Source organism: Chelonoidis abingdonii, chromosome 12 (genome assembly GCF_003597395.2).
Source record: "Chelonoidis abingdonii isolate Lonesome George chromosome 12, CheloAbing_2.0, whole genome shotgun sequence".
Classification (NCBI taxonomy): domain Eukaryota; kingdom Metazoa; phylum Chordata; order Testudines; family Testudinidae; genus Chelonoidis; species Chelonoidis abingdonii.
Window position 1 is genome coordinate 8,433,035 of NC_133780.1, and position 13,096 is coordinate 8,446,130.

The 13,096-nt window shown below is 51.9% G+C and overlaps 1 protein-coding gene and 1 non-coding gene across 4 annotated transcripts; both read left to right on the forward strand.

Moving 5' to 3' along the window:
* The first annotated feature begins 270 nt into the window (after positions 1-270).
* On the forward strand, positions 271-12,681 carry LOC116827224 (zinc finger protein RFP-like). 3 transcript variants are annotated; one of them, XM_032784594.2, is made up of 7 exons: positions 271-989; positions 4,835-4,930; positions 5,787-6,017; positions 6,693-6,715; positions 7,794-7,909; positions 9,696-9,728; positions 11,094-12,681. In XM_032784594.2, exons 1-7 carry the CDS (start codon positions 573-575, stop codon positions 11,606-11,608), a joined length of 1,431 nt encoding a protein of 476 aa, XP_032640485.1. In that variant the 5' UTR covers positions 271-572; the 3' UTR covers positions 11,609-12,681. The 3 variants fall into 3 exon arrangements, with proteins under 3 accessions (XP_032640485.1, XP_032640484.1, XP_032640486.1); XM_032784593.2 differs by having other exon boundaries at positions 317-989; positions 7,782-7,909; XM_032784595.2 differs by lacking the exon at positions 4,835-4,930 and having other exon boundaries at positions 513-989; positions 7,782-7,909.
* TRNAR-UCU (transfer RNA arginine (anticodon UCU)) lies at positions 4,018-4,089 on the forward strand. Its single transcript has one exon. It is a non-coding gene; the product is annotated as a tRNA-Arg (tRNA).
* Positions 12,682-13,096: the final 415 nt, after the last annotated feature.

Genomic DNA, 13,096 nt, shown 5'->3' on the forward strand with positions numbered 1-13,096 from the left:
GGACTTGGGCGACGCGACGCTCGGAGGGGCGGGACTTAGGCGACGCTATACTCAGGGGGTGGACTTGGGCGACGCGACGCGACACTCGGGGGGCGGGGACTTGAGCGGTGCGACGCTCGAGGGGGCGGGGACTGGGCGACGCGACGCTCGGGGGGCGGGGACTTGGCGACGCGATGCTTGGGGGGGTGGGACTTGGGCGACGCGACGCGACACTCGGGCGGGGACTTGGGCGACGCGACGCTGGGGCGGGACGTGTGGGGGACAGGACGCTTGGGGGCGGGACGTGGCAGACGCGGCTCTCGGGGCACTGGGACTTGGCGACGCGACCTGACGCTCATTGGCGGGGACTTGGCGACGCCACGCTCGGGGTGGGCGTGACGCTTTCTGTGTTCCCTTGGGGCGCAGAAATGTTAGCGCCGGCCCTGCCCCCGCACCCAGAGCGAGTCACGTTCCTCCCCAGTCTCAGCCGCAGCTCCCAGGAACAGCAGCGAATCAGCCGGATCGAGGGGAACGCCCCGTAGGCTGAACAGAGCCCAAGCCCGGGGAAATGACACTGACCCCGCCACGCAGCCATGGCCGCGCACAGCTCTGTCCGGAGTCTCCAGGATGAAGCCACGTGTTCCATCTGCCTGGAGTATTTCACAGACCCGGTGTCTATCCACTGCGGGCACAACTTCTGCCGGGCCTGCATCAGCCAGTGCTGGGGGGAGTCTGAGTCTAACTTCTCCTGCCCCCAGTGCAGAGAAACCGCCCGGCAGAAGCTTTTCAGGCCCAACAGGGAGCTGGGGAAAGTTGTGGAGATAACCAGGCAGCTGAGTTTCCAGGTCACAGTAACGGCAGGAGGGGAGCAAGGGTGTGAGACGCACCGGGAGGCCCTGAAACTCTTCTGTGACACGGATCACCAGCTCATCTGTGTGATCTGCAGAGAGTCGCAGGCTCACCGAGCGCACCGCGTGTTCCCAGTGCAGGAGGCGGCCCAGCAGTACAAAGTAAGGCCTGGGTGTCTTGTGTTGGCATTTAAAAGAGTTTTGTTTTGACGAGCGTTATTTTCTATATTTTGGCGGCTGTAGCGCCCCAGTGAAAGTCCCCACCCGAGACTCTCCCCAGAGTGGGCAGCAGCCGGCCCGCGCTGGACGCTGGGCGTGAAGTGGAAAACCAGCTGACTAGCGACTGAACCCTGAGAGTGTCGCTGAAGACAGGTGCTAGGTCAGAGGTGGGCAAACTATGGCCCGCGGGCCCCATCCAGCCCGCCCGGCCCCTCCCCTGCTGTTCCCCCTCCCCTGCAGCCCCAGCAGGCCGCTCTGCCGGTGGTCTGACTCCTGCTGGCCAGCGGGGGCTTGGCTAGCTCCGGTGGGGCTGCGAGCTCCTGCTGCTCTGCGCAGCATGGGAAGGGGGTTGGGTATGGGGCAGGGGTCGGTGGGATGGGATGGAGATCCTGGTGGGGGCAGTCAGGGGATGGCGAACAGGGGGCATTGGATAGGCGTGGGAGTCCCGGTGGGGGCCTGTCTGGTTGTGGAGAGGGGGTGGGGCAGTCAAGGGACAGGGAATGGGGGGAGGGTTGGATAGGGGGTGGAGTTCCAGGGGGTGGTTAGGGGACAAGGAGCAGAGGGAGTTAGATGGGTTGGAGGCTGTGAGAGGGGCAATCAGGGAGTGGGAAGTGGGAGGAGATGGGGGTGGGGGCCAGGCTGTTTGGGGAGGCAGAGCCTTCCCTACCCGGCCTTCCATATAGATTCTCAGCACTGATGCCTAAAGGTTTTCCCACCCCTGGGTAATGCATATTCATGGATCCTGAGGACAACTAGCAGAGTAGCATGGGTGGTGTAGCACTTAATATGGCTGCTTTCCAAGCAGTCTGGCTGGGCTCAATGCCAAACAGGTGTGGTGTTTGCCTCAGCTCTTGCCCTGCTTTTACCACAGCAGTGTTGCCAAGCAGAGAGAGGAGAAGAGCTCCTTTACCCTACTGTGGTGCACTGGATAGTGTGTTAGCCATATGAGGAGCACTTCTTGGCCTTCCTACATTAGTACAGTCATTCAAAGGTTGTGAGTTCAAATCCCACCAGAGTCAGTTTAGCTGCTGCCATTGTGGCTTTTACACAATAGGTAGGATCCTACCAATTTCACAGTCACAGGATTTTAAAAGTTGTAAATGTCATGATTTCAGCTATTTAAATCTGAAATGTCACGGTGTTGTAACTGTAGGGGTCCTGACCCAAAAAGGAGTTGGGGCGAGGGGTCACAAGGTTATTGTATGTTGGAGCGGGTTGAGGTACTGCTACCCTTACTTCTGTGCTGCTGCTGGTGGTACTGTCTTCAGAGCTGGGCAGCTGGAGAGTGGTGGCTGCTGGCCAGGAGCCCAGCTCTGAAGGCAGAGCCGCTGCCAGCAGCAGTGCATGGTATGATATGCTATTGCCACCCTTAAATCTGTGCTGCTGTCTTCAGAGCTGGGCCCTCAGTCAGCAGCCGCCACCCTTTGCCCACCCAGTTCTGAACTCAGTGCAGAATTAAGGGTGGCAGTACCACTCCCCCCTAAAATAACCTTGCAACCTCCCTGCAACTTCCTTTTGAGTCAGGACCCCCAATTTGAGAAACACTGGTCTCCCCCATGAAATCTGTATAGTACAGGGCAAAAACACACAAAAGACCAGATTTCACAGGGGGAGACCAGATTTCACAGTCCATGACACATTTTTCATGGCTTTGATTTTGGTAGGGCCCTAGCAAAAATCAGCCACTTGAGTTCAGCCAAATGGGGCCAAGACAAGGGCCGAAAGGTGTGCCTGGCTACCACTAGGTAGAAGCCTCTACCTGCATCTCTACTGCGCAGGGAGACGTGTTTAACCCCCTCGAGAATTAAGTAAGAAATGGGAAGGAGAAAAAGAAATGAAAGCCTCTTCCAGTGGCTGAGGCCTGGTACAAGCCTTCTGTGGCTGCTCCTTTCCAGCCCATCTGGGTGCCCCCTTCTGGCCTTAGTGGGGTTGAGGCGCTGCCACTAAAGAGTGGGCAGCTGGGGTCCAGCAATCCCTGGCCTCACACTGAAGAGACAAGCATTTAAGCATCTCCACTAATGTAGGTGTCAACTCTTAAGCTGTCCCACTTTGTGTTGCAGCTGTAGTATTTAGCCTTCTTGTATGGGTTCTCCTGCCCTGGAGAACGGGCCCTGCTGGGCTCCATTTGAGGAGCAAACCTGGGCCGGAAAGAATTGCGGCCGGCAGGTCAAGCTCATGTGTCCGGAGGGCTGAGCTGGTGGCCCCAGGAGCTCAGGCCGGTGCTCTGACGAGTAGGGGAGGGAGCTGAGGAGGGTGACAGGCCTGGGGCCTCAGGCCCATTCATTCACCTGCTCTTCCCAGGACCCCAGAGAGGCGAAAAGAGGAGGTGGCCAGACACTCATCCTGGCAGGCTCACCCTACTCTCTTTCTCCCCTCAGAATGGCCATGCCCACCTCTGGCACCTTGATCCTCCCCCCGGGATCACTCTCCTCACATCCCGAGCAGGGAAGGCCCCTGCACCAGGCGCTGCGGGGCCCTTTCCCAACTTGTTGGAGGGCTCTGCTCTGGAGCGCAGGTTTTGGGGGAAAAGGCCAAGGCTTGTCTCAAAGGCTGATCTTCCAGAGATGGCAGCCAGGGAGCTGCTCTGCTTGGCACCCAGGCTCTGCTTTCACCCCCTCTGCTAGAGTGAAGATGAAGATTAAACCACCTTTAGCCCTTCGGCTCCACAGAAGGTTTCTGTCCATCCTGAGCTGGCTGTAAGACACCTGGGTGAGGATGTGACTGGTATTGCACCTAGTGAATGTTCCCACTTGAGACTGTCCCTAGGGTGGGCAGCAGCTGGTCTGTACTAGACTTTTGGAGCCAACCACCAGAGTCCCTTGCGGGGGCTTGCCCCTGGCCTCAGGAGGGAAGTGAAAAAAACAGCAGTGTAGATGATTGAACCCTGCCAGTGTCATTTTGGCTGCAGTCTGGCTGAAGACAGGTTCTAGGTGATTCATAGTCATGGGTTTTAAGGGCCATTAACAAGGCAGCATTGGTGGTGTAGTGGTTAGCATGGCTGATTTCTAAGTAGTTGGTCTGGGTTTAATTCCCAGCCAATGCTGTGTTTTCCTCATATCTACCCCTGCTTTTACCACAGCAATTGCAGTGTTGCAAAGTAGAGAGAGGAGATGAGGTAACCAACTCATCCAAGGGCTCTGTGGTGCAATGGAAAGCATATTGGACCTCTAAGGAGCAGTGCATAGTATGGTTTGAGACAGTCATTCAACGGTTGTGGGTTCAAATATCACCAGAGTCTCCTCTAGCTGGCTGCCAGTGTGGCTTTTACGGAATAGGCAGCCACTTGAGCACAGCCAACTGAGGCCAAGACAAGGACAGAAGGGCGGCCCAGGCTAGCAGGAGGTAGAAGTCTTGGCAGTGCGGGGAAGCGTGCTTTCACCCCTAGCACTGGTGTCTTCGGTTGAACTCAGGGTGGACAAAACCTTTGGGGCTAAAGGTGGTTTAATCTTCATCTTCACTCTGAATAGAGAGGGTGAAAGCAAGGCCCAGGTGCCAAGCTGAGAAGCTCTCTGGCTGCCATCTCCAGAAAATCAGCCTTTGAGATAAGCCTTGGTCTTTTCCTCCAAGACCTGCACTTTAGGGGGATCCTCCAGCAGGTTGGGAAAGGACCTCACAGCAGCTGGCGCTTCCCTGCTTGGGAGGTGGGAATCCCAGCGGGAGGGTTCAGGTGCCAGAGGGAGGCCCTGTCTTGTGTCCTGGGTTCTGTAGGGAGGACAGACTCCTCGATCCCTGCTGAGGAAACTGCCCACAAAAAGTCAGTTCCAGCTGTGCTATTTTTCTTTGCTCAGAAACAATTCCAGACCCAGCTGCAGACTCTGAAGGAAGAGAGAGAAAAGCTCCTGGGTTTGAAAGTATCAGCAGAAGGGAGAAGCCGGGAGTATCTGGTATGTGTCCAATGTTATCAGCTAGCAGAGACACAGAATGGGAGTCTGTTTCCCTGGATGAGTGTGGGGATGGGTGTGTGTGTGTGTCTCTGACCACTCTGGTGGGATTGCAGGGAACCAATACACAAGTTTGTGCCTGCGGATGGTCTCACATGGCTAAACTGACCTTTGCCCTCCCTGAATTCTGGCCCCTCCACACAAGTTAGAGCAGCCTCGGGTCGCACAAGCTGGCTCTGGCTGCCCAAGGGGCCTGAGTAGCACAGACCAGCTGGGATGCAGTGGGCTTTTTCCACACTGCTGTTGCACCTCTTATCCCATGAGCCGGGAGCAGGACTATTGTGGAACATAAATGCCATTCTCCCCTGGTCGAGGCAACCCACAGTACAGGGTTATTCTTAGGGCAGTTTAAAAAGGCCTGAGAATTGGGCTTCCAGTGTCTGTGCATGTCGTCCTCTGGGGATATCCCTGTCTCTCCATAGGCTGGATTGTGCCAGTGATTTCTGCCCTTCAGTGGGGCTGGACCAGATCTCCAGGATCTCAGAACAGCCCTGAGGGAGCGCAGCAGCTGCTACAGCCATGGGAGCGGTGCAATTGCTTCTCTGGCCAGTGCAGGCTGTGGGGTCATGGCCCTGCCTCCTCCCTTCCCAGACATCAGAGAAAGTAGGGCCAATATGGATGTTCTGGGCAAAATCTTCTCTCCGACAGCTTGGAGAAAGTTTTTCTCTAAATGGCAAGTGTTGAAGTTTGGATCTGTATTGAAATTTGCCCCACTGCACACTAAGGGCCATGGGAAATATCCCCCGACCCTCTCCACGTCCCTGACCTGCCTTTCCACTCTTTTGTCTGTTCATGGCAGGAGAAGACAGATGCCCAGAGGCAGAAGATCATGTCTGAATTTGAGCAGCTGCACCAGTTCCTGGAGGAACAAGAGCGACTCCTGCTGGCCCGGCTGGCGGAGCTAGAGAAGGGGATGACAAAGATGCGGGATGAAAATGTCACCAAACTCTGCGAGGAGATTTCCCGACTCAGCAAGCTGATCCGTGAGATGGAGGAGAAGTGCCGGCAGCCAGCAAGTGAATTCCTGCAGGTGAGATCTTGGCTCCTGGTATAGAATTTTGGAAAACAACATAGAAATGAGACTTGTGAGGTGGGGGGTCCAGGATTCAAACCTCCCCCTATAACTCACTGTACATATTGCTTATATGAAAATCTTCTTTATCACTTCCCTTTGGTCTTCATTTTATTGTTCTGAATTTTATGACTCATAAGATCAGGGAAAAGGCGATACTTAGTTTATAGAGATTTTATTTCTTCATGCACATGTATCTAGAAATGTTTATGGCCCACATCGCTGCGGAGTCTAAACACCTGAATAGTGAACGAATTTATCCTCTGCTTGGAAGGCTGGGAAATATTACGTGAATCACACTGTTGCACCCATTATAAAGCTGGGGAACTGAGGCACAGCCAGATGATGTAACTTGCCCAAGTCACTAGGGGTGTCTAGGGCAGTTCAGGGAACAGAGCCTAGATCTCCTGCAACCAAGTTCAGGGCTTTAACCGCAAGGCTGCTGGCTGGAACAGGACCCTGGGCTCTGTCTCTGCAATGTCAGCAGTGTCACGGTTAGCACTGCCACACACTTCCCTAGGAACGTAGCGTGTGCCCCCTCCACCCATGGAACATAGAAACAGGTTCGATGATTATGCATTATTCATTCCCGCTGTTATCACTGTGAGACTGAGCTTCCTTTTTTCTCTCTAGGACTTCAGAAACACCCTGAGCAGGTACGTGGCATCTTCTCAGTCCCCTCTCACGCTTCAGTGTGCTTGGGCCCTTGTCCAATCCTCATCTCCTTCACAGACAACAGCAAAACATGCAGGGCAGGATATGCAGGCTTGGGCTGAAACTTGGGCTTGATGCTCTTTGATTATTAGCCTGAATATAGGAACATGCTGTAAAAACTCCATGGTTTACCTGTGCCAGAACAGCTGGCACTACCTACACCAGGGGTTAGGTCAGGGGTATGGATATTTCCCACCTCTGAGTGAGGGAGTTATACCCATGTAAGTTTATAGTGTAGACCTGGAATTAATCCAAAAAGTGACAGAGCTGTAGTGATCTGTCAACTCAAAGTGTCTGTCAGGGTGGACCCAAAGTGTGTTTCAGGATTCTGGCCCTCTCAGATATCAAACAGCAAAGAGATGGAAAATTTTCCTGTGAGGTTGCTTTATTTCCATCCTTCAGCTTCCAAGCCCACAGGACTGAGCTTTCTTGCAGGTAGCATTTCCAAGGTGCAATGTGGCATTAACCAATCCTTTGTATTGTGATGTTTCTTGATGGCCCATCAGATTTTGACAATTCTTCTGTGTGGGCTAGGAGGAGGATTCCCATGCCTGGGTTCTCAAATTCACAGCAAATATTCTCAAAGTTAGAAAGCAAAACCTACATGTTTTTATAGCATAGAATATCGACATTACTAGTGAGATTAATGCATGCAGCAACTTACAGCATTTCACAGAATCTAAATACTAAATACCTTCCTGTAAGACTAATAGCTATTCTGAGCAAAACTAACACACAAGTGAACTGGTCTGATCTGAAGCTATGAGTTCACCAGTTCTTTGCTAGTGCTGGGTAACAGCTGGCATCTGGCCTGCCAGTGTCACAAGGGTCACTATGACCATTGGTTGGGCTGGACCTGGTCTGAGGTTGGGTCACACAGAGAAAGGTGCTCAATTTAATAGCTTTCACAGCCCATCGGCTTCCACTGACATGCGACTGATATTAAATGATGAACGCCAAAATAATGAAGAATAGCGATTTAAGTAATCAAATGATGACTCAGAACAGCTTATCTCCTAGGTGCGAGAAGGGGCAGTTTCAGCAGCCAGTGGAGATTTCTCCTGAGCTGGAGAAGAGACTCAGTGATTTCTGTCCGAAAATCTATGTTCTAAAGGAGACTCTGAAGAAATTGAAAGGTACGACCAGGAAGGGATCTAGAAAGGGAAATAAAAACTTGTCTCTAGAATTTGGTCACTGCTCAGCAAATCCCACATCAGCTGCTAATTTAAAAATAACAAAAAAGAGAGAGATCAAAATTCTTGAATGAGGGGACTGGGCTGGATAATTTTTTAGGGCAAATGAAATTCTGATTTAGAAACAACCATAATATGAATCATTGTCACCATAACTCATTTGCCTGAATTATAGAGGAATGCAATCTCTTTTGTTGAAGCAAGCCTTACGGTCATACAGAGTGCTCTGATCATATTCCTGCCTAGGTTCAGTTTCAGTCTGGCCTCAGTAGAAATTCTCTGCGGATAAATAAAGTTCATGACCTTATTTATGAGAGGACAAGTCTGGTGCATGAAATTGTCACGGAGTTCCTGGGCGATGCTTTGGAACTGCTCCCCACAAAGCCAGTCAGGACTTTGGGGAGCCTCCTCTCTCTTGGAGCAGACTGTCTTCAGGGCAAGAAGCTTACATGGCTTCACCTTCCTGGGTCTGACCTTGGAGCATTCAGCGTATGTCCCTCCTTGCACTTCCCATAGTGAGTCCGCCCAGTGCAGAAAGTCCTGCATGCACCCCGCACTTTGCAGTCAGATGTAACTCTTAGCCAGCCAGTAAAACAGACATTTATTAGATGACAGGAACATGGGTTAAAACAGAGCTTGTAGGTACAGAGACCGGGACCTCTCAGTCAGGTCTATTTTGGGGCCCAGCAAACCAGACAACCCCATCTGCCCTTACTTCCCGTCCCCAGTCAGCTCCAAACTGAAACCCCCTCCAGCCCCTCCTTCTCTGCTGTGTTCCTTTCCTGGGCCAGGAGGTCACCTGACCTTTTTGTTTTCCCACACCTTTAGCACCCCTTTGCAGGGGAGACAGGCCCAGTCTATTAGTTGCCAAGAGACAGAAACTGAGGCACCCACACAGTATTCAGAGGAAACATTAAGAACAGTCTCACTTTGTCACATCAGTCCTCCTTACACCATATTAAGTGGACTTAAGTCATGCATAGCTTGGTCATTCCACATGGAAGAGGGGAAACATTTCACATTCCCTCTTAAGCCTTGTCTACACTGCCACTTTATAGTGCTGCAACTTTCTAGCTCAGGGGATGTGAACTTCTCCCGAGTGCTGCACGTTTCAGCACTGTAAAGTGGCAGTGTAGACAGTGCTCCAGCACTGGGAGTTACTCCCCTCATGGAGGTGGGTTTTTTAGAGCACTGGGAGAGCTCACTCCCAGTGCTGACATGCCCTTAGTTTCTCTTTCTGTCTGGGTATCTCTGTCCCTTTCCTTCTGCGTTTGGCCCAGTCCTCAGGCTCATATATCCTGATTATTTGTTAAACCGTGACACCAGTATTAAAACTGGTCAAAACATTTCATTCAAAAAAAGTTTGATAGAAAATCCCCTCTACTCACAAAAACCCCTTCCAAATCCACAAAGAAAACAAACAGAAACAACTAAACAAACCCTCCTGATTTTGTTTGTTTGTTTTTTTTCCCCCCAAAAAAATTATCTAATTTTTGATTTTCCAGGTTCCTCTCACCCTTTTTTTTTTTTTTTTTTGGCACTGAATACAAGGAGGGTATTTTTGTTTTGTTTTTTCACTTTTACGTTTTTCTTTCCTCTTTGCCACCGGGTAACATTTCAACACTTCTTCTCACCTTGTCCCCAAATTCATCCCAGCTCTGGCTATGGACGGCAGAAATCACACCATAATGTGACAGCATGACATCTCATCTTTCTCCTCTCTCTCTAGATACCCTGCCCTCCGAACTGGAGAGAGAATGGGGTGAGTCTCTGGGAAAGGAGGGGCTGGGGAAGAAGGGTGAAAATGGGAAGAGATCATAACACTTTGTGTTGGTGACCCTGGATTCACTTGCAGACAAAGCTTCTGAGATCAAACAAAGCAGAAGCTGTTATGACTAGAGAATGGGCATTCCAGAGAGGGGGACGGCTTTAAACGCTCCAGCATATTAACTCCTTAACTGGTCGGACCAAGCCCCTTGCTGTCTCCAGTCATCCTCTTTGATCTCTCTCCCTCTTGCTGGGTTGTGGGGTCTCCCTTCACCCTGACCTTGGGGACTCCTGGGTGCTGCCCCATCTTGTCCACCCTCTCCGGCTGGTGCCTCCTTCTCTTCCTCCCCTTGTGGGCTGGGGGCTCTTTCTTGTCCTTGCCATCCGTCCCTCGTTCGCTGGGGTGGGGTGTATGTCTGTGTCTCATCATCCCCTCCTCTGCCTTCCACATGCTGCTGACCCCTCCCTCTGCCCCACACTGAGCGTCAATCCCCAGCCCCTTCCTTCTGGAGTGGGGTTTGCACACCATCCCTCCTGTGTAGAATCCTACCGAATTCACGGTCGCAGACTGTGAAATCTGATCTCCCCCGTGAAATCTGGCTATGACGGGAGGAGCAGGCCTGAGGGTGCCCCAGCCTTGGGCTCCCACTGTGGGTCAGGCTCCAGTGTCTAGTCCCAGTCCAGGCTGGGGAGGGGCAGGACTTCCTCTTCTTCTGCAGGGGCTGCACTAAGAGGTGGGTCAGATCCACCTCTGGGAACCTCCCCCAGCTGCAGGAAGCTCTGCAGATGCTGGCTGGGACAGCTCCTGACTCAGTCAGGGAGGCTGCGGGGAAAACCCAGATGGATAATAACTCACCCCATCCCATACCCTGTGACCCTCACTTCTGCGTTGCTGCTAATGGTGGCACTGGTGGTGGTGCCCAGCCAGCAGCCGCTGCTCCCCGGCTGCCCAGCTCTAAAGGCAGCACTGCCACCAGCAGCAGCGCAGAAGTAAGGGTGGCAATCCCATGACTCCCCTGCAATAGCCTTGTGACCCTCCCATGACCTCCTTTTGGGTTGGGACCCCCATGGTTACAACACTGTCAAATTTCAGATGTAAACACCAGAAACTGTGAAAATCCCATGACTGTGATATTGGCCAGAGTAGGGCTCTACCAAATTTATGGTCCATTTATGTGCCATCTCCTGCTTCCTCCCTCCTGGCTGGCAGGGCTGGGGAGGCATCTCCCAGCAGCCCTCCCTATAGGCGCCAACTCTGTGGGTGCTCTGGGGCTGAAGCACCCACAGGGAAGCAGGAGATGGCACATAAATGGACCATAAATTTGGTAGGGCCCTAACGCTCTGATTCTCCACCCCCCAGCGAATGTGACTCTGGATCCAGACACGGCTCATCCTGAACTCGTCCTGTTTGAGGATCGGAAAGGCGTGAGGCGGGGACACACACGGCAGCATCTTCCCTACAATCCGGAGAGATTTGATGCTGAGCTCTGCGTGCTGGGCTGTGTGGGGTTCACTTCGGGGCGACATTGCTGGGAGGTGGAGGTGGGGGATGAAGGGGGCTGGGCTGTGGGGGTGGCCAGAGAGTCTGTGAGGAGGAAGGGAGAGTTCATCTTTCAACCCGAGAAGGGGATCTGGGCTGTGGGGCTGTGGAGGACTCGGTACTTGGTTCTCACCTCTCCTGCGACACCCCTGTCCCTGAGCTGGCTGCCTAGGAGGATCCGAGTCTTTCTGGACTATACACAGGGGCAGGTGGCATTTTTTGACGCTGATAGTGAAGCTCCGATCTTCACTTTCCCACCGGCCTCATTCATGGGGGAGCGAGTCCGCCCCTGGCTCTGGGTGGAGATGGGATCGCAGCTCAGGCTGTGCCCCTGAGACGCAGGGTGAAATTCACCGCTGCACCTTTCCTCTAGGCAGAGGCTACCCTGGCACCTGGCTCCTCATCTCTGGGACTCTGATCAAGTGCAGGGAGCCTCTGAACTGACACAATCTTGGGTTGGTGGGTGTGATTAGGGCAGAGAGCCCAATCCTATTGTCCAGTCTGGTCCTATCCACTCTGATTCTGGAGAGCTCGGGCAGTCTGCTGGGCAGATGGAGGGAGAGGAGGCCTGAGGGTAGGCATAAAGGTGGGGGCTGGAGAGCAGTTTTACTCCAGTGACTTCACTCCTGATTTACACTAGGGTGGGGGAGGAGAATCAGCCCCAGTGACTCCTGAGGGGGTCACTCCTGATTCGCACGGGAGTGAATGAGGCCAGGAGGCAATCACCTCCAATGGGAGTGACACCTGATTGACACTGGTGTGAATGAGAGGGGAATCAGTCCCAATTATTCCAATGGGAGACATGGCTAGAAAAGGTTAGACATCTCATGTTTTTTTGTATTTACATATGTATGAGTAGGGTCTACAATGTAATCAATGGTCCCTGTCTGTGCTGTATTCTGAGAATTCAGAGGTCAAAAGAAGATCCTATCACTTAAATGAATTGTAAACATGGGATATCTCGGTATTCATCTCTCTTTGAAATGTTCTGCGAATGGTGGAGGAACAAGCAAATGGCCTTGTGTTAATTCGTATAGCTAAGTACAGGTGATGGACCTCCTTCAAAGTCATCCTAATTACCTTCTGTTCCCTGAGGAACTCCAACTTGTCAAAAGACATGAAATTGTACAAAAGATCCTTGGATCCTGATTCTGTCATCTCAGATCTGCTTAGACTTCATCAGGGGACGTTTGAGTCACAAGATTGAGGTCCCAGTTATGCTGACACTTACTGAAGGTGATATTGGACATTGGACTATAATCCTTGAACTCTTTGCAACCACAGAGCTCACCATCTCTGCCATGAATCTGCACCTCAATAAATTGAACTCATGTCTGTGTGTATATTGATCTTTTAACCATATTCTCTCTCTTGTTTTTTTAATAAATTTTAGTTTAGGTAATAAGAATTGGCTGTAGTGTGTATTTGGGTAAGATCTGAAACATGCATTTACCTGGGAGGTAATGTGTCTGATCCTTTGGGATTGGCAGAACCTTTTCTTTTATATGATGAAATAAGATTTACAGAAATTTTCGTCATATTTGACGTGGGTACCTGGATGGAGGCCTGAGGCTGGATCACTTTAAGAGAACTGTGTTGTTTGGACGTCTGAGTAACTGATGTCAAATTTGCAGATGAACTGAAGCTCAGCAGTTTCTCTTTGAAGTCTGGTCCTGAAGTTTTTTTGCTGCAATTTTTTTCCTGCTGTTGGTCTATAAAGTGCCACAGGATTCTTTGCTGCTTTTACAGATCCAGACTAAGACTGCTGCCCCTCTGATACTTGGTAAATCTAAGTATTGGAATATCCACAAGTTTTATGGGGA

Excerpts from the sequence above, each read along its gene's own strand:
- LOC116827224 (XM_032784593.2), top strand. The coding sequence starts at position 573 with ATGGCCGCGCACAGCTCTGTCCGGAGTCTCCAGGATGAAGCCACGTGT. Across the intron at positions 4,931-5,786 it reads GGAGAAGCCGGGAGTATCTG|GAGAAGACAGATGCCCAGAG; the intron begins GTATGTGTCCAA and ends TGTTCATGGCAG. Across the intron at positions 6,018-6,692 it reads CAGCAAGTGAATTCCTGCAG|GACTTCAGAAACACCCTGAG; the intron begins GTGAGATCTTGG and ends TTTTCTCTCTAG.